We start from the raw sequence: 22,238 nt of genomic DNA on the forward strand, positions 1-22,238 counted from the left end.
TAGAGTTTCCTGGATAAGAGGTCTTTTCTGTTAAGTGAAGCACCATGCCTTAAGGCTAGCAAAATAAACATTTACATTTAAACAAACCAATAGAATTTTTCCAAAATCAACATGGATTTTTGTAACAATGAAAAAGCCAGTGATTAAAGATTTATGTTAAATAGGACTTGCATTCCCGTATTTTAGAGGAAGGGATTCCATACTGTTTATCTGATCTAGTTTCTCTATAATTCTTTTTTTCAGTTAAAAACTTTAAGATATGCTCTCAACTATATGACAAGGGTACTCTCATTGGACAATTTAAATAAGCAATAATTGGAATCATCTGCATTATATGCATCCCAAAGTTAACCTCAATAGAATGTATTAGTGATTGATAGCTCCATTTAGGATCCTAGGGATTATGGATGGCTATTTACCATTTTCATTTCTAGCAATCAGGAAGCAAGGATGTTTACATGGCATGCTGAGAGGAAGCAATATGTGGCCAAATTAAAAAAAAGTGTTGCAGACAGGATTCATTGGTCCAAACCTGAAAAAAATCATTCTATGTATGAATCACTTCCAGTATACAATATCTATCGAATAAGAGGTAGTACTAGACAAAGTATGTTTTTTAATAGGACTCTACATAGGTCAGAGCAAAGTTCTCTGTAAACTGTGTTCTCGTAGAGTCCTGAGGTTAGCAAATTTTGGTGAGCACAAAATTTTGCATTTTGACCTGAGCACAGTTTTAAAGAATGGGCCCACAACTTCATAATGTGCGCACAAAAAAAAGGAATTTGTTGAAACAATGTCAGAGCATACTGTATAGCAGAGTGTGAAGTTCAGAAAGGTTAAGTAAATAGTTACATTGTGATGCACCTTCACTTATTCTTGGCATCATAAACAGGGGAAGAATTTCTTAACACTACTTCACTAATTAGTAGAAAATTTAAAATAACAACAAAAAAAAAAAAAGTCGTAGGTAGGTCAAATCTTGCACTATATGACCGAACTTAAGGATGAGGGAAAAGAAAACATTTCTTGTACGGAGGTGAGCAGTAACAGGCATATTTGCTATAGGGAGCCTTTAAAATAGCCAAATTATAGTGCCACCAAACCAAGGAATACCTGTCAACACATTCCAGCACTGTAACTACAGAGAAAGCAGATGCTGGGGTTGAAAGGCACAGGAGTGTAAGGGGTCAAGAAGGGCCCTAAGTAATGAGCAATTTTAAAATATCTTGGTAGAATGGGTCCTTCTTACCAATGTCTTTGGGGCCCTAAATTAATTTTGCTGTGGAGCCCAATAACATCTTGTTACGCCACTGCCTAAAACTACCAGGTGTCTGCATCCCCTTATTACTAATCTGAGAGCTAAGGGTGCTGGCACACAGGATGTTTTTTCATCTGTGGTAAACAAGGCATCCAAAGTTTCCTTTCCACCAGCATTAATATAAATCACTGGTGGAAAAATATACATGTTGCCTGTGATTTCCAAAGTACACGAAATTGCCCTGCATGGCAATTTTAGGATGCCACCAGATGCACAGGGAAGGAAACCTTGAACGTTTTATTATTGGTCATAGAGCAAGTTTAATGAAAGCAACAAATGTCCTGTGTGTGAGTACTTTCAGTGGTCTTTTATGTCTGCAAGGGCAGTTGAGTTTGGCTGCAGTCAGTTGCGCAAAGAATTAGCGCAAGTAATTATACAGTTATAGGATCCATTTTCCGGAAACCCATTATCCAGAAAGCTCCGAATTACGGAAAGGCCATCTCCCATATACTCCATTGTAAGCAAATAATTCTAATTTTTAAAAATGATTTCCTTTTTCTCTCTAGTAATAAAACAGTACATTGTACTTGATCCTAACTAAGATATAATTAATCCTTATTAAAGGCAAAACAACCCTATTGGGTTTAATTAATGTTAAAATTATTTCTTAGTAGACTTAAGCCACAGAGATCCAAATTACGGAAAGATCCCTTATCCGGAAAGCCCCAGGTCCCGAGCATTCTGGCAAATAGGTCCCATACCTGTATTTGAATCAACATAGACTATTTGCACTTCCATAGAGTTTAGCTTGAAGTTGTAGCCTTCCTTCTGTGTCTTATTCCAATGCAGTTAAAACAACTGATGCAGGGAAGCCTTGGAAATACAGTCACCTCTGAACCATGCGGTAACTCCAGCAGCCTGCATCTACAGTTGTGCTGACAGAATAAGGCATGCAACTTTTAAAGGAGAAGGAAAGGAGAAGGAGAAGGAAATGTTAGGCACCCCCCAGTGACTTTAATCACTTACCTTTTACCCCGGGCTGGTGCCCCTGTTAGGAGAAAACCGCACCATCCCAGGGTAGCTGCAGCGAGTATTTCCTCTTCCTTCTGTCTTCGGAAAAAGCCGACTTTTTTGTTAAAGTTCTGCTTTTCATTATACTGTGCGTGCGTAAGCGCGCGAAGACAGCAGAAGGAAATGGAGACGCTCACTTGCAGGTACCCCGGGCTGGTGCAGTTTTCTCCTGACAGGGGCACCAGACTGGGGTAAAAGGTAAGCGATTAAAGTCACTGGGGGGTGACTAACATTTTGGCACCCCAAGTGACTTAGCTTTTCCTTTAAGCCGAAAATTATGGAACTGGCCACATACTGCGTCAGGCACATTTCCCACTGGCTGATTCTCAGGAATCACGGGTAAAAACACTGCATTATGAGCAAAAAACATGGCATTGCCCTAGAAACAACACATAGGCCATTACCCCCTCCAGAACTCTACTCATGAAACGTTAAAGCCTCTCTTGGTACAAGTATGGGATATATTATCTGGAATGCTGAGAATGATTTGCTTAAAACAGGTTCTATGGCAGGTCTAGCCGTTTTAGAAAGATCACCAGCACATCCCTAACTACTGTAAGATTTGTTTGGTGCGCGGTATGGAGGTTCAATAACCTCCACAATTCCAATGCAGAAAGATTACTGGCACAACAGAACTAGTGGAACTAGGGAGATCCCTGCTAATTTGTTATGTAATAAACTAGCAGGGGTCTCCTGAGTGTACCAGCTTTGTTGTGCTGGTAATCTTACTATAGAAGATGGCCTTTCTGTTACCTATTGTACAGCGCTGCGGAATATGCTGGTGCTTTATAAATAAATGTTAATAATAAAGTTGAAGCTTTCTGGATATCAGGTCTTACCAGGTAAGAGATCCCATGCCTGTATAAGTAAATATATATATATATATATATATATATATATATATATATTTTTTTTTTTTTTTTTTTTTTTTCTACATACAGTCCTGAGAGTCCCTTTTGGTGGATGTACTCAGCAAACTATTACAAATAAAGTATGATATTTATTTGAGATCTATATCAAATAAATATGAAAATGTCTTCCATACAAACCCATGCACTATATATTCACAGATCTAGTCTTTTCTAGTGCTTTTACTACACTGTGGCACACGCCTAATTTATGCATGCCTAAGGCAGTGTGTGGGGAAGGGATTACTGCATTCAAGCCAAGTTCAAAGCAAAAAAACAATGCTTGTCAGCTCCTTGAAACAATAGAAAGTTACCCCAATATGTAATTAAGGAATTGGCTCAGGAGCAGTAACCAATAGCAACCAATAAAATGATTGAATTTAAACAGGTTGACCACTGAATGCTTTCTGATTGGCTGCTATAGGTTGCTGCTCCTGGGCAAACTTAGTGCCTTTTTTTTACATAACACCATTAGTCTCTAAAACAGGGTTATCCAAGCGGAGGGCTGTGGGCCAGATGAGGCCATTCACGTAATTTATATTGAATTTTTTTTTATGGCCCTCAGTATGTGATATTATTGCATTGTAATAATCCAACTTCAAAGAGTGGTCGTTCCACAGCAAATTGGAAATTTGCACTGTCCTAGAACCAGAATACAAGTGTCCACACCCCATACTAAAATAAAAGGATATCATGTCCATAAAAAGTTTCTACTTAAAACTCGGTTAGGGAGTGCAGCAACTTGCAAAATTAATAAAAGTGATGGAAACCATATTTTTTATCATAATGAATCTTAAAGGACAAGGAACTGAATGTCACAATACGGAATATTTAAAAAACAGTACATCTGTTGTAAAACTAAATTGATAAAATTATTTTTAGGTGGAATGGACCAACAATGTTAAGCTTTAAGATAATTTAGTACACTAGAAAAAAGTAATAGTGAGCAGTATATTTATATTTTAGGTTAATGAAAGTGTATAGAATAGTAATAGAGTTGCTGATCAGAGCAATGAGCTGCACTTGGAATAGCAATAAAGCGCTAAAATACCACTGTACTAAGTTTACTATAACTAGATCAAAGTTGAAGCAAATTACTACAGTATAACAGTTTATGGGATACCTATTTATTTTTTATGTGCAGCCCTAGCCATGTGAAACATACAACTTTTTGTTGTAGTAATGAGGCATGTCTGAGGCAGGCCCAGGCAACCCCTGCAAAATAAATTTTTGCACCCCCAACCCTGATGCAGGCACACATGTTGGTCATTTGCATCACCTATCCCTCCATTCTGTCCGCAACTAGACCCCCTTCTGCAGTTGCAGAATCTGCTCCTGCTATAGTTGTGACAGCTCCTAGGAGAATGCCTGCAGGCTTAACATAGCACCTCTATCTATAATTTGAGAAAGCATGGTTAGTAGGGTAGAGAATGACAGCAACAGATTAAAAAAGGAGCAACAGTGGCATACTGTTATTTCTTGCAGTGTCGTTATTCTACAATCTTGCTATGAGGAACTACTATGTGTAGCATAACATTGTTTGGATATGTTTCATTACAAAGAACTGGGCAACAATTACTCTAAACAGTGTGCAAAACTGGTATGTACAAGTAGCAGCTCTCATTAATAAATGCTTGAGTATCTATTTTTTGATGACCTACTATTAAATCCTTTGAGTACGGTTCTATGATAAGCATATCACTATCTGTATGCACAAAAGATTTAGTCAGAATCTATATATATATATGATGTTGTTTAATAAGTTGATATTATATACATATAATTTTTTTTTTTTTTAACTTCCAGAAATAGTGCTCACAGAGAACTTCAGGTACTGCCTGGGTGTATGGTTAACATAACATAATTAGCAAGCACAACCACACCGCACTCACAGGACTTGTATGAAGAAAAAAACCCCCAAAAAACCGATAGGTGTATATATATATATATATATATATATATATATATATATATATATATATATATATATATATATGCTGTATATACATATGCTAGTACATATATATCACAGAGTTCTTCAAAGTATGACATACATTAGCAATGTACAATTTTAGCAATGCCCCACCAGCCTAGGATATGTACGTAATGTATCCCAAACAATGAACACTTGATACTACAAACATACATTCATAGCCAGAGATTATACATACTTTATGGCACTCCCAAACAGCTGTGTGGAGAACAATCTCAATGCTGAGAATGTTTAAGTAAAAGGAAGTACACAATTCATGAAATTTAAAAGGTAAAGTTCTCTCTATTGATTTGTCTTTCACCCAGGTTGCAGATGCCTGAAAGCACTATAGAATCCTGTAGACTAACATTAACATTTACATTAACATTTATTTATAAAGTGCCAACATATTCCGCAGCGCTGTACAATAAGTGGGTTACATACATTGGACATACAGAGTAACATATAAAGCAATCAATAACCGATACAAGAGGTGAAGAGGGCCCTGCCCAAAAGAGCTTACAATCTACAAAGACCTACACAGATATAAATTGCACTGTCTCAGTACAGAGCCTCAGTTTTTATTGTTTTTCTGTCCTCTCAGGAACACACTGCATGTCCAGAGGAGAAAAGTGTAGGAACTAAAAGAGCAAAAGATATTCCGGAGCTGATGAATGTTTAGACATCCACTCATCATACAGGATTTAAAGCTTTCATACCTGCACGTTGTGGGACATCATTTGTAAGTTCTGCTCACAGTTAAGCCTCTCAGTTCTCTTCTCATGGTCAGCAGGAGGAATGAAGGGCTGGCGTCCAGTGCCTGCACCCTACCAAGCTCTGCTATTCACAAGCAAATGTGAGGCAGTAGAGCAGATGGGCAGCCGTGGACCCATAGAATAGAGAGTGTGGGGGGATGGGCCCTTATTGAAAGTGTGTGCGTTTGAGGAGGGGTTGCAGCTCTGGGACGATTACTTCACACCAGTCTTGTTGAAGTGTGCAAGAAAAATAGAGAATCATACACTGGCACAACACGTCTTTGTGCTTCAGTAACAAGCCAATTGTGCTCCATGTAACTACACAATGACTAAATATTGCTAGCACCTGGTCAGGTAATACATGTGCCATAGATGTATTTTAAAAAAAAGTTCTTAGGATCTGATACTAAATTGTACTACTGCTCATTCCAAGGTTATTTATTTAATATCCCCATTTGTAAACTGGTGAGCTTTTTAAAATGGCTGGGTACCTTATTGCAACGGATGTCGTCCATTCATTCAACTTTCAGAATTTGTAAGCACCTGCAGGATTAACAGTTGCAGGACCAGAGTCTGACAATCTTCCCTAATTAGTGATAATACAAGCTTCACTCGGACTTAGGGCTGTGGCACACGGGGAGAGTAGTCACCCGCGACAAGGGAGATTTGTCGTGGGCGACTACTCTCCCCGTGTGCCACAGCCCTAAATCCGAGTGAAGCTTATATTATCACTAATCTCCCCAAAATTCCATCCCACCGGCAAGTATGTAAATCGCCGGTGGGCTGGCATACGCAGCGCCGCGATTTCCCCAAAATCATGGAAGTTTCCTATCAAGGTGCCGCGTATGCCATCCCACCAGCGTTTTACATACTCGCCAGTGGGATGGTATTTCGGGGAGATTTGTCGCGTGCGACTAGTCTCCCCATGTGTCACAGCCCTTAAATTGTGTTCCCTAAAATCCAAGGAGGTAATTAATCAATGGTCAAGCTTGATTTTTTTTTTCTATTCAAGTTTTTTTGCACTTAAACTCAAATTCGAGCACCAGCCCAGTGTAGGAAGTATGAGAACAGAATAACTGAGGAAAGCTCAACAGTGATTCAGTCTTTTGTTCTCCTATAACCCATTTTTGCAGATGTTTGAATGAATCATCTATTGTTTTATTCTCCAGTAAAATCAGTTCTAAAGTTATAACTGACAGCTATGCAGAAAAATTATTAACACATATAGAAACACTGATAAATGCAACATGCCCATGTACAGAAAAGTATATTATGCAGTTTTAAACAAATCCCAAGAATTTCCCCACCAATTTACTCATTGTTATGATTTTCTTACAACTAACAAAAGGCACTTGTGAACATGCAAAAACAATAAAACTATTATGATAGCATTTTTAAGGTGATACTTGCACCATAAAACATACAGCAGCCCAGATTTATACCAATCATTCATACCATCAAAAAATAATATTACCCCAATGTTTCCTGGTTTCAAAAACCAATCCTGCTTTAGGCCTGTCAATTTTGTACGCAGAATGGCCTACAGTCTCCTTTTCGTTATCCTCCCCCTGAATAATGTATGGGCAAGTAAGCCTCTAGCCTCATTGAAACTCCATAAGGCCCACATCATACACAGTGAATTTCCAGCATATACAAATTCTGTTTGTCTGTTCTATTATACTTTATTTATATAGCACCAACATATTCCGCAGAGCTTCAGTAGAGCTTCCAAGCATCATATACCCTATCATCAGTTTTATCAGGAGCCAGTTATTCCATCAAAATACACAGACTATTGCCACACTGTACTACAACATTTTAAAGTGTTTGCAATGCAGTAATTTTGCATACAAGCTGCAATAAAAAAATCTGGTGGTGAAAAGGCTTAAAATGTACATTGTGTGTCATAGGCTTAAAGAACAAGGTAGTGTCAGCTTATCTGGCTGCTAGCCTTGGATCGAAGCTGGTGCGCCAGTATTTTTTCTAGCACCACTGTTCCATCTTTTAGTATTTTCCAAGAATACCTTGCCGCTGTTCTAAACTATCTGCATGCACAGTAAGTCAAACTTACTATGCAATTATACTGCGGATGTGCCAACTTGCAAGAGTAGCATACTGTGCATATGAACGGTCCAGGACTGTTGCAAGGGATCCTTAGAAAATGCTAGAAGATCACAGTTTGTTTTTCAGGAGCGCTAACCTGTGGTTTTAGACTAGACAATAGTCCCAGAGGGTTCCTAAAATTTGCCACTTTCCAGTTAATAGCACTTTTTTGTTCTTTTAAATCACCTATTCATTAGGTGTCAAGATGGGTCCCCATGATGCCCTTTAATATTATTACTTTTCTTTCTATGGTAGAATATAGTAATTATAATAAGGTGCATAATCAGTTCTAAACCATTTTTTGGATTTATTGAGAGTCTTAAGGTGGCCATACACGGGCAGATTTCAGCTGCCAATTCTGGTCCTTCTGCAGCTTATCTGCCTGTGTATGGGCACCCTCGACAGGCCTACCTGATCGATATCTAGCCTAAAATTGTCTAGATCTCGTTTGGGCAGGCTTGATTTTACGTTAATTTGGGAAATTGGGGACCGCATTGACTCATTTATGTGGTCTCTCGCTGTGTGTATTCAGCATACCATAAAGTTCCTTTGTGCATTCTGCAGTTTTACCTTCTATATTAATAAAAATTCCAAATTTTAAGCTGTAGTGTATAGAATCTTCTTAACCTCTCTGTCTGTCCTACTATTTCTATTTGATATCTCAGTTTGTATTAATTGTCTCCCTATTTTAAAAAACTTAAAACATCTACTTGAGCTCACTTCAACTTTCTATTTCAACATCCTTGCCTATGCAATATGTTGTTGCACTTATAGGAATCACCTAATCTGTAACACGTTTTCACTCTCTTTAGGTTAGTAAGAATAAAGAAAAAGAATTGGGGAGGTTGAAATTTATTAAAAAATTTCAGAAAAGTTTATGTCCTGGCAGTTCTGGGACTGTAAATAATTAATATGTCATTTTGTTCAAGACCTGCAGTTTAAAGTATGACCACCAGAGGTCTCAAGCAAAACGTTCTAATTTAATAATTACACATCATACTTCCTAGTAATGTTCTACACTCTACAGGCAACAAACAGGATATCTATATCAGACTCCAAATTAAAAAAAAAAAAAAAAAATATGCACAGACATGCCAACAGCACTTTACTGTGTTATACATTAAAAGCTATTGGCTCCCAACAAAAGGAGAAGAATATAAATGAAGGGAGAAAGTTATTTTAGAAAATTAAAAGGCCCCAGCCAAAACAATGATTCCAACCACAACATCTGGGGCAACTTATGCACTGAAAACAACCCAATTGTTTTACACTGTCCTATAAAAACTGTTTCTCTGTGGCAGCTTTTACATTTAACCCACTACTGCAAAGAATTCTGCACAATAGAAATGAGCCAATCACATAAGAAAAAAAAAAGAAAGTTACTGAATGTTGCCTTAAAACTGAATCTTGAAACTGTTGTCTTAAAGAGATACGAACACCAGAAAAACCTTTTTACATCTATCATAACATTGTCTTACTATTTATAATTTTGCTATGCTTTTACATTACTGAGCAGATTCCACATGTTCCCCATGTGGGGGCAGCCATATTTGTGCAGCATTAGTCCGTTAGCATTAGAAGCTATAACTGATAGGTCGAGAAGGGACAGTCAAGTTGGCAAAACAGTCAAAAAGCAGCCCTATCAGTGAAAACCCATCAACATGGCCTATAGCTAACTTTTAATGTACGTTTATATTTTGAAGAGTAGTTTTTTTTAGTGTCAGTATCCCTTTAATACTGCTTCCACATAAGAACATTATGTGGACATTTTGTTTGTTTTCTTACTGATTTTTTCTCTCTCTCTGTAAGATAAATGTCAATTTACCACATGTCAAAAAAATTATATATGTATGTATGGCTACATGATAGATACAGTAGATAGATAATTACTACTATGTCTGAAACCCAGAGTTTTATAATTCTGTACATAAAGTTTTCATACCAACCTTGTCAAAAAATTGATAAAGTGTCACAGATTTCTCCAGCTGATATCTAGATTCTTCCAGGCGCCGCCAAAAATCTTCAACCTTTTCTTTACACCTTTGCAATTTTAATCTGTGTATTTGGGTCTCACTGGATGAAAGATCCTGCCACTTCTCCATCTTCTGCATAATATCCTGGCCTCGCCTGCAATACTCCTAATGATGCAACACAACAGCATGTTAAAATAAACATCCTTTTCAGATACAATTATTGTGCATGGCGGTACACCCACTAAATGTCCAGTATTTAGGGTTAGATTCGCAATTATACACATCATACAGGTTTTGTCACTTACACATGCAACAACATAAAATTCTTTAAATTGTCTCTGTGTTTGAAGAAGAACTTCCAGAGAATCTTCCAGGGTATTGCACTCCTTTAGTAAACGTTCTCCTACATGCTCAATCCAACTGCCAACCTGCAGGAAACAAAGATTTATCAGGTTAACAGTAGATATGGGCAATGATAGGTCACTCTGGCAAGCAGACTAAAAATCAGTTATACTGACTGATTTTTAGACATAAATGGCCAAATAATACTACTCTTCTTTTTTTATCTGAATGTTTTCATTTGTATTTTCCCTTCGCCTTCTTCAGTCTCTGATATATCTGCTACTGTCATGTTTTTTTATGTTCTTATCCATCTCCTACAATCATATTTACCCAATTTAACCCATCATCAACAATTATCTCACAGAGTTATGTTTCTCAAGATTCCAAACCACCAATCATTCACTACTCATTGTTTAGTCCATTGCACTACAACTTGTATGAAACATTATTTAGTGGCAAACAAAATAGTGCAAGCGTACCCCCTAACTGCTGATTTTTATTCCCCTATCTATGGATTTTGAGTCCCAAACAATGTTTCATAATTCATCACCCTACAACATTCCCCGCCACTAATCTATTTTACACAAAGAGTGTCAAACTACTTCCGTTATAAAACCATAGCACTACCACAACCCTGAGCAATACCTTTGTACTCTTAACGGAATAGTTCAGTGTAAAAATAAAACTGGGTAAAAAGATGGTTAGTTAGCCAAAAATGTAATCTACAGAGGCTATAGTGAACATACGTCTAACTTTATAGCCACAAGAGAAGGTGTATTTCCCTGTCAGGAGAAAAATCACGTTCTGACTATTTCTTACATTGGGTTTAATAAATAGGATGCCATTAGCCTACTGGAAAACATGTCAATAACTGCCTTTAAAGAATAAGTAAACCTTTAATTTTTCTATCAGTAAAATTACTCTAAACAGCCTCCAGAATTACCTACCTTTGTCCCAGTGTTCTCTCTGACCTGGTTCCTCAGTTAGAAGTTATTCGTTTTTCTTTGCTTCCTTGTGCAGAGTGAAGCCCTGCCCCCACTTCCTGTTCAGTTCCCTCTTCAATTTGACTACCTGTAGTGGACCTGGAGAGCCTTCTGGGCATGCCTGGAGGCAGCAGGAGTCAGTCTGTGCATTAGCAGGGTTTTTTTTTGTTTTTTGATGAGACCTGAAACGGAAGTGGGGGCGGGGCTTCGCTCTGCACAAGGAAGCAAAGAAAAACGATTAACTTCTAACTGAGGAACCAGGTCAGAGAGAATGCTGGGACAAAGGTAGGTAATTCTGGAGGCTACATCACAAACATCAACATAGGCAGGCAATCCGGGATTTCGAATAGAAAAAATCTGATGAAATTTTCTCAAATGTACCCCTTATCTGTGTCATAACTAATTCTGGAGGCTGTTTAGAGTAATTTTACTGATAGCAAACAAAAAGGTTTACTTATTCTTTAAAAGCACTTAGAACTAGTCTCTGCAATTTAATTTAAATGGCATTAAGATGGTCTCTGTTTTATTTTCTCTAGTTGAGCATGTATTATTTAGGAGTGTGTATTATTTGCTTGTTTTGTGCATACTGGTAATCCCATTGCACAAATAAAAAAAAATATATATTATACATTAATTTCCCTGCTGACTTCCACATATACACAGTGTTTAAGCTACATTCAATCTAACAAACTTTTTACTTTATCTGCGACTGCAAATTGATCTAAGAGAAGGCAAAAAAAAATTCTCAGACGGGGCGGAGGGTACTTTCTGCCCCCGATAGTATTTTTCTTACCTCCTGAAATTGTTCCTGGAAAGCCTCAAACTCAATGACTAGTTCCATCTCTTGTATACGCTTGTTGGATACTTTAACAAGACTGTGAACCCCTTCATCCACCTGGTTATACAGCTCAGCTGCCACATCTACAGCCTCCCTAAATACATGGAAGAAGGGTTAATCAGAATTTTTATAATGGTTCTCCCAAATGAGCAAAAAAAATGTGAATGAATTTGAGCATGGAATATCCATACGTAATAGCTGGAAAAGGGGACCCCATAAAAATCGAAATCCTTAGCAGCGAGCATAAATTAGAGAAAGGTATGCTTTTAATATCATGTGTTTCATTTGCTAATAGAAGCTCACATTTCAGTGTCACAATCACAAATAGAAAAAATACTCAATTACGTACCAGAAAGAAATTTGCGTTTTCTGCTATTCCTAACCTCTAGGGATGTTTCAGCATCCATTCATCGCAAATAAGGCTAATAAACCCTAAGTACTATCAGAGGTTACACTCTTTTTTTTGCAGCAGCAGCCATGATTGCTTTGACGCGTAAACCTCATTAATTAACACAAGCACCAGTGCCCTCCAGTGGTCAACCTATTTAAAAAAAATGCACTTTTTTTTTTTTAAACTATATTCATTGAACATTTGAAAAAATCATTTCTCTGACATATGGGGCAGATTTATCAAAATGTGAAATTAGAGCTCACCACAGAAAAGTTCACTCACTTTCTATTCATTCGTTCTACCTATTGATAAATATGCTTCCAAAAATCCCCTAGGAATGAATAGAACATGGGAAAGTAATTATTTATTAATCTCTAAACTCACATTTTGATAAATCTGACCCTAGGTTTGATTTAAAAAAATGTTCATATCTCACATTTAAAAGACATTCTTTTCTAACAAATATAATGAGCATATGGTACAGCTATAGACATTTTAGCATATTCTTTCAAGCAGATTTTGAATAAGAATCGTGCACTTTATTGATTAAATAGTGCCACAGAATCTCAAGTGGACTGAGATCAAGATCTTTGTTGAATATTCACTTTTTATGCCAAAAAGCACAAAAAGGAAGACCAATTGCACAATACCTCAGAATATCAAGAGTCTATATCATGCTAACAATTATTTATTTATATATTTATTTATTTTTATTTTTTTTTAAACACAGGACAAGTACAATACAATTGTAAAATGGAATACAATTGATATGTATAAATTGTAAATACAACTGAATGTTTAACAAAATCATCTTGATTTTTAAACTAAGTGCACAAGATGTCAAAATTTGGTAGTGAAGCATTACCTGCAGATATTAATTTTGCAGCTGAAAACCAACTGTTGGATTCGCTGCGGAGATAACTTTCAGAGAATGTGAGGGGCCATGGTGGCACACTCTTCAAGCCTAAAATGACTAGAGGCACCCCAATGTTGTTAGACTAGAGGGGCTTTACCATTAACCATTAGGCCTAAGACTCTCAATCAAATACAATGGACAAGGGGACAATGCTATCATACATTGCCCATCGTACCAAACTTTCCCAATTCCTAAAATAGATAGAGGACTGAAATAGGAACATTCTCTGGCTTGGGTGCTATTCTCATGTCTACCACTAGGTGCATGTGAGCTTGTTTAGCAATGCAAACGTCTTGATTTTTTTTTTTTTTTTTCATCTCTGCGATGCTTCTCCAGCCCTCATGAAACATGCTTTTTGGAAGGGTAAGGGGGTCTGGTGTTCAAAAACCATTGGTGTTCATTGCATTTATTGTATTTGGAACTTCTCACTATATTTAACGGGGTGGCTCAGCTTTAACTTACCTTTAAGTATGGTATTGAACTGCCTATTCTAAGCAACTTTTCAATTGGTCTTTATTATTTATCTTTTATAGTTTGCTTTTTATTTGTCCTTTTCTACTAGCTCTTTGCAGCTTTCAAATTGGGGTTACTGACCCCAGGGGCCAAAAAACTTCTGTAAGGCTATAGTTGTAATTTTATTGTTACTTTTTATAACTTGTTTTCCTATTCAGGTCCTTTCCTATTCATTTACCATCCTCTAATTCAAACTTCTCCATGGTTGCTAAGGTAATTCGGACCCTAGCAACCAGAAATCTGCTGAAACTCCAAACTGCAGAGTCGCTGAACAAAAAGTGAAATAACTTTAAAACTACAAATAAACCCAAGCAATGGCTAACACACTATAAACTGTCAAGGGCCCTCACCTCTCAATCAGCTCGTTCTAACATCACAGTAACCAATTCTCCAATAGTAGACACCCTACTAATACCAGCCCACAAGGGCAAGATCTTGAGCTTGTACAAACAATTGTACAAACCTCAACATATAGACCCAGAACTCAGTGCACGTAAGGCCTGGGAGGGAGAGGTGGGTGCTCTCCTTGATGTCCAGTGGGAATGGATACTAACCACCCCAAAACTGGTTTCATTTGCATATAGGCATAGCATGCTACAATTGTATTTAATTCATAGAGCTTACTACATTGTACAAAGACTGTATGCCATGAAAGTACTGACCTCACCTTTATGCCCGAGATGCGGCTCCAAGGCCGCTACACTAGTGCATACTCTTTGGAGCTGCTCGAGCCTAAAACAATACTGGGACGAAATCCCAGGGTAGCTTACAGCTGCAATCCCGGGCTGGGGCACAGGTACTGCTAGAAACTGTCTATAAACAGTGGACTTAAACAAAAACCTTGACAGCCATACCAAAATGTTTATCTTGCATTGGAAGGACCAGATACCCCCAAAATCGCATGAATGGAAAAAGGCCATGGACGAAACTGCAGCATTAGAACGGACTATACTGGACAAAAGAGGGAAAATACTCACCTTTATGCAAATCTGGCGTCACTGGACCGACTGCCTTGGTGCCCCAGTCCCTTTCCCTGCAGGAGATTCCCTTTGATAACAACCCCCCCGTAAAGCCTCCACAGCTCCCAACCCCCACAGGACTCTCAGGTCTTGGACTTTTATTAGTACCAATACATAACTGATGCCAATGTTGTTTTTGACTATTTGGTTGTTCAATAAAGATATTGATTAATAAAAAAAAACTACAAATAAAAAATGACGGCCAATTGCAAATTGTTTCAAAACATTAAACTCTACATCATACTAAAAGTTTACTCAAAGGTGAACAACCCCTTTAATGTGTGGTGCCACTGACCTCTGTCACTGTATTCAATGTATTTTGGGTGTCACTACTTCTACCCCTCACTATATAATATATTAAGTATCTGGAATTATTGTTCATTGAAGTTAATGTACCACTATTTACAAGTGCATACTGTTTGTATATATCTATATATCCTTTATTGTACAAGCTAATTGAGGCTAATAACACACGGGGGAGTTTATCAACTGTGTATTTTAGCTAGCAGAGAAATGCCTAAAGCCACCCTAAATTATTGTGAAGCAAAATAGGCAATTTTGCTTGTTTACTCACTCCCTAAAATTCAGGACAGTACCAGCATGCATTTTGGAAAAAACCTCTTTTCGTGACAGTATTTCTTTAGAAGACACCAGTAAACTACTACTTACTAACAACATGGAAAAAACCCCACTTTACCGAGTCATACGAGAGGAAGTTACTTCACGAGACTGTATAGACAGTGGAAAAATATTCATATTTCAACATTCCAAATGTTTCAAATGAATTCCAGACACAGGGAGGAGTCCCAGTGGAATGCTGGTTGGAAAAATGCAGGTTTGGCCACAGTATAACTGGCAGCTAACCCCAAACTTCCTCTAACACCTTTGTTATCCAGGCATAACACACTCTATGGCTGCTTCATTTGTTTAACCTTAACACTTTCTATACCAAGCCCTGCTCTTCTCCACTGATTTAAGACAATACAACATCAGTGCCTAAATCTACAAGTGTGTACTGGAGTGAGGAAAGTTCACCATAGAAAGCCACACAGTAGTTTCCACTACTTACCCATTAAAACGTTTCCTAAAGGCTTAAATCCTATTAAAACATTACAAACATTGCTCACATCTGCATTTATACACACACATAGTACATACGCTCTGGTAGTTAGGTGCATGTAGGTACAATGACCAAGCTGACCTATAATCCTCAGTAAGTGTTACACATGACTCCTCTTTCCTTAGTCTCGCTAAAATGGCTCCTCCCTCTTTCTGCAGCTGCACAAGTCTTGTGTCTTCCAGAACCATCCTCATCAACTCTCCAAATTTTTGCAGGAGAAGTTTAGCATCCTTAAAAAAACAAAGAGAAATTTTGAGGAATTGCTAAAGCTTAATGAAGGAGGAGTACCAAGATTAAAACAATAACTAATCAAGACAAAATATATATTTATTGAAAATAATTCCAATCACGTAAAAGGCTAAGCCTATTTTCAAAGTCATATACAAACCGGATTCCAAAAAAGTTGGGACACTAAACAAATTGTGAATAAAAACTGAACGCAATGATGTGGAGGTGCCAACTTCTAATATTTTATTCAGAATAGAACATAAATCACGGAACAAAAGTTTAAACTGAGAAAATGTACCATTTTAAGGGAAAAATATGTTGATTCAGAATTTCATGGTGTCAACAAATCCCCAAAAAGTTGGGACAAGTAGCAATAAGAGGCTGGAAAAAGTAAATTTGAGCATAACGAAGAGCTGGAAGACCAAATAACACTAATTAGGTCAATTGGCAACATGACTGGGTATAAAAAGAGCTTCTCAGAGTGGCAGTGTCTCTCAGAAGCCAAGATGGGTAGAGGATCACCAATTCCCACAATGTTGCGCAGAAAGATAGTGGAGCAATATCAGAAAGGTGTTACCCAGCGAAAAATTGCAAAGATTTTGCATCTATCATCATCAACTGTGCATAACATCATCCGAAGATTCAGAGAATCTGGAACAATCTCTGTGTGTAAGGGTCAAGGCCGTAAAACCATACTGTATGCCCGTGATCTCCGGGCCCTTAAACGACACTGCACCACAAACAGGAATGCTACTGTAAAGGAAATCACAGAATGGGCTCAGGAATACTTTCAGAAACCATTGTCAGTGAACACAATCCACCGTGCCATCCGCCGTTGCCAGCTGAATCTCTACAGTGCAAAGAAGAAGCCATTTCTAAGCAAGATCCACAAGCTCAGGCGTTCTCACTGGGCCAGGGATCATTTAATATGGAGTGTGGCAAAATGGAAGACTGTTCTGTGGTCAGACGAGTCACGATTCAAAGTTCTTTTTGGAAATCTGGGACGCCATGTCATCCGGACCAAAGAGGACAAGGACAACCCAAGTTGTTATCAACGCTCAGTTCAGAAGCCTGCATCTCTGATGGTATGGGGTTGCATGAGTGCGTGTGGCATGGGCAGCTTGCATGTCTGGAAAGGCAGCATCAATGCAGAAAAATATATTCAGGTTCTAGAACAACATATGCTCCCATCCAGACGTCATCTCTTTCAGGGAAGACCCTGCATTTTTCAACAAGATAATGCCAGACCACATTCTGCATCAATCACAACATCATGGCTGCGTAGGAGAAGGATCCGGGTAGTGAAATGGCCAGTCTGCAGTCCACTTATAGAGAACATTTGGCGCATCATAAAGAGGAAGGTGCGACAAAGAAGGCCCAAGACGATTGAACAGTTAGAGGCCTGTATTAGACAAGAATGGGAGAGCATTCCTAAACTTGAGAAACTGGTCTCCTCGGTCCCCAGACGTCTGTTGAGTGTTGTAAGAAGAAGGGGAGATGCCACACAGTGGTGAAAATGGCCTTGTCCCAACTTTTTGGGTATTTGTTGACACCATGAAATTCTGAATCAACATATTTTTCCCTTAAAATGGTAGATTTTCTCAGTTTAAACTTTTGTTTTGTGATTTATGTTCTATTCTGAATAAAATATTACAAGTTGGCACCTCCACATCATTGCGTTCAGTTTTTATTCACAATTTGTTTAGTGTCCCAACTTTTTTGGAATCCGGTTTGTACTAACAGATTCATTATAAACTATAAACAAAGTGCAAGTCTCCCAATGTGAAATATTTGTTCCTTTGTAGGACTTCAATGGTTCATTGAAGAACATTTAAACCTGTTTAAAGCCTATCTGGTAGAGGAATACAATTGTAATTTTGTCATCTCATCATGTCCTGCAATATCTGCCAACAGCAGGAAAAAACCTAGGAACACTGCTTTTTCACATAAATTAGCAATTTTAATGTTGATATTGAGTTTTTGAGCATTTTGTTACCAAAGCATTACCATGACATGCAGATCACAAAAACACTCTGTATCATGCTCCATTCATTCCTATGGGAATGACCTGCACTCACAGGTGCATTCACAGGCCAGCAGTTATCACTCAAAAATACTTTTTTTTTTTTTTTTTTTTTAGCAAGAATTTAGTAAATTTAGCTGGGTATCCTAATTCTGCCATATCTAATCTGGGGATTATGGTCATTTTAAGAAGACACTGTAGGGGACCTCACGGGGTAAGATCCTTACCTCAGCTTTATTTGGAAGAGAGTCAATGTGCAGATTTTTTATGGCATCCTGCAAAAATGCACAAGCATTACGGCAATTTTCTTGTAGGTGCTCCAGTTTCTGCCAGTAAAAACAAAATGAATGAGTACAGTTAAGAAAACCTTGTAACACCAGTAAGAAATCTCTAGGTTTTCTTAATCCAGTTGTAAAGTGAAAACCTCAGAAACAAACAAAAAATGGCATGCATTGGACTTTAAGTTTTGGTCTTTCAGTTTATAAATGAGACTTGTGAAATAAAATGTATAAGAGTGTCACAGGCCAAAAATGAATGGAGCAAAAATGCTTTGAAGGTTCTTTATGACTGCAGACACAAAAGAATGTCAGCAATTTATGTACCTTGTCAAAGGTAATAAGCTCCAGTGACCCAAAGAATTGGGTGTAATCATGCACATTTTTATGTCAGAACAATGACAAGCTTTGCAGTAGGACAGCTCTGAGCAACGTGGTCACCCACATGGCCCTATCCTTAATGGGAAATACTGGCTTGAATGGTGTGGCAGCTAATATTATCTGTACTCCCTACATCAGGTTGCCCAAAAAGTAAACTCTGATTTATCAGTGATCAGCAGATCTCAAATAGACAAAGTCTTCCAAGAAAAGTCCTAACAAAACAGAAGGGTTTCACTCACTGTCTGTAAAATGACTCACCATCCTAAATGTTACCCAGTCTTTGTGGCAGTATCGAAATAAGCCATCAAATTCCAGTGGAAGCTGGGAGGCCTCTATATGTTTGTGCAAGGATTTAGTAGATGTAAGAAGATCAAACTGTGGGATTAAAACAGTACAACATGATGCACAGCAAGCAAAAAATGATCTATTAAAGGTCTACAGATATTTAGCCAATCTACCACTGACACCAAATTAACAGAAATTTGCTATCACTCTCAGTGATATTTACATTATCAATTAAAATCATATAAAACTCACAGCATGGCAAGAATACATGTTGTAACTTTCCCAACTGCATCTCATTTTTTAGTAAATACATATATTGAATAATGACCTCTGGCCATTGTCAAATACAGGTATGGGACCTGGGGTTTTCCGGATTAGAGTGTCTTTCCATAATTTGGCCCTCCATACCTTAAAGGAGAAGGAAAGATACAATCACTGGGGGTGCAAAAATGTTGCAAACACCCCGGCTGGTGCAATTTTCTGCTAACAGGTGCACCAGCTGGGGTTTTTTGGGTAAGCAATTACAATCACTGGGGGGTGCTTAAATTTGGCACCACCAATTTCTCCTTTAAGTCTACAAAAATAAACCCAATTATTTTGTCTCCAATAAGGATTAATTACATCTCAGCAGGGATCAAGTGCAAGATACTGTTTTATTATTACATATAATAAAAGGAAATCATTTAAAAAAATGCAATTTATTTTAAAATGGCCTTCCCATAATTCAGAGCTGTCTGAATAACACGTTTCTGGATAAAGGATCCCATACCTGTATCAGACCAGTTCTATGACCATACAAAAGCACAAGGTTAAAGGTCAACTTCAAATATACCCATATTTTACAACAAGGGGGATACATAATTTGTTAGAATAACAAGTTTCAGTAAATCAGAAATTATATCACTGAGCACAGATTATAACTGATGAGATCACTCAGCATTGTTTATAAGGATACCCTTATAGGATATTCATGGCTCTTGTGTATTATAAAGTAAATTATGTACCCCCTGTTGTAAAATGTAAGGATATTAGGAGTCTACAAGGAGTTCGATGATCATATAAGGCTTCTACACAGGTCATAGAACTACAAAGTGACTTCTAATATTCTCATACTTTACAGAGGGGTACATTATAACAATACACAAGTTTCAGTTAGTCATGTGACAGAAATTACATCACTAAACACTGATTATAAGGATATAATTTACAGAATATTCATTGGTCATGTGTATTATATTTGAAGGAGAAGGAAAGACTCTTTTATAATATTAGGCACCCCCAAGTGACTTTAATCGCTTACCTTGTGCCCTGCGCTGGTGCCCCTGTTTGGAGAAAACCACACCAGCCCGGAGTCCCTGCAGCGGGCGTCTCCTCTTCCTGTTCATGTTTGCGCATGCGCAGTAGAGTGAAAAGCCGAACTTTAAAAAAAAAAAAAGGCAGCTTTTCACCCTACTGCCCATGCGCTGGAACAAGTATTTTGCTGGCAGAGCGAACACGGAAGAAGGAAGCGCTCGCTACAGGGACCCTGCTCTGGTGCGGTTTTCTCTGAACAGGGGCACCAGCCCGGGGTACAAGGTAAGCAATTTAAGTCACTTGGGGGTGCCTAACATTTTGGCACCCCCAAGTAACTTAGCCTTTCCTTCTCCTTTAAAATATAGTAAATGCCAGTCTTAAAGGAACAGTAACTCCAAAAAATGAAAGAGCTTTAAAGTAATAAAAATATAATGCACTGTTGCCCTGCACTGGTAAAACTGGTGTGTTTGCTACAGTAACACTACTATAATTTATATAATAAGCTGCTGTGTAGCCACGGGGGCAGCCATTTAAGCTGGAAAAAAGGAGAAAAGGCACAGGTTACATAGCAGATAACAGATAAGTTCTGTAGAATACAATAGTGTTTTATCTGTTATCTGCTATGTGCCTGTGCCTTTTCTCCTTTGAATGGCTGCCCCCAAGGCAACATAGCAGCTTATTTATATAAACTATAGTAGACTTTCTGAAGTAAACACACAACTTTTACCAGTGCAGGGCAGCAGCACATTACATTTTAGTTACTTTCATTTTTTGGTGTTACTGTTCCTTTAATCTTTCTATTTAACACTATTGTATAGTGATGTTTATCCTTAGAATTTCAGAATATGCCCTGTTACTTGCAAGAAATAACAAAAACCTATTACCTATTTAAGACAACAGAAAAAAGAGTACATACAGCACTGGTCCTATTAACTGAACAAATGTTGAATAAACAAGTATACTACTCCTACTGAAGTCACCTTTATTTAACTGCAATGAACATTAATGTAATATGGGTATTTTTATAATCATGAATATTAGCAGTATGATCAGCAAATGGGTAAAACTGACATAATTAGATATCAGACAACCCAGAATTTTTTTTATAGATAACTAATCCCTCAAAAATTCCAATTTTACAGAAAACTAATGTAAAATAACCTTTATTCAAGTGATTGTGGAGGCACTATGCTGCATATAAATCATTGGTTGGCAAACAGTGGTTTATCAGGTCACAGGTCATTGCCAAACATTGTTCTTTTTTTTTTAGTCCTAATGATCCAAGAGCACTTTCTGTATATCAAAGCTTTTATATTAGCCCCTGTCAAAGTTTTGAACTGTCAGGGGCCCTTTATAACACAATTGTTAGGAGTTTCACCAAAAGAAAAGGTCAGCCTCAAAGCCATGCTAATTTTGACCTTACTTCTGCCTATGCTGATTGACCAGTCTCTGGGGATCAGGCTAGCATACAGGTTTTAGTTCTCCACTCACAAGACTAACATATGCTTTGGTTTTTAATATGCCAAGGCAAAATACAGGAATAAAAAGAAACATTTGGAAGTTTGGAGAGATCTTGTTCATTTGTACGTTC

At 37.8% G+C, this 22,238-nt stretch overlaps 1 protein-coding gene across 1 annotated transcript in view; it reads right to left on the reverse strand.

The window, feature by feature from the left end:
* The window catches only part of plekhg4 (pleckstrin homology and RhoGEF domain containing G4), an 83,763-nt gene that overhangs the window by 20,514 nt on the left and 41,011 nt on the right, over positions 1 to 22,238 (reverse strand). The window contains 6 exon segments of the mRNA NM_001134808.2: positions 10,014 to 10,205; positions 10,346 to 10,468; positions 12,159 to 12,297; positions 16,244 to 16,392; positions 18,641 to 18,739; positions 19,328 to 19,444. Coding sequence (NP_001128280.2) covers positions 10,014 to 10,205; positions 10,346 to 10,468; positions 12,159 to 12,297; positions 16,244 to 16,392; positions 18,641 to 18,739; positions 19,328 to 19,444 — 819 coding nt within the window.

Source organism: Xenopus tropicalis, chromosome 4 (assembly GCF_000004195.4).
Source record: "Xenopus tropicalis strain Nigerian chromosome 4, UCB_Xtro_10.0, whole genome shotgun sequence".
In the NCBI taxonomy this organism is placed as follows: Eukaryota; Metazoa; Chordata; class Amphibia; order Anura; family Pipidae; genus Xenopus; species Xenopus tropicalis.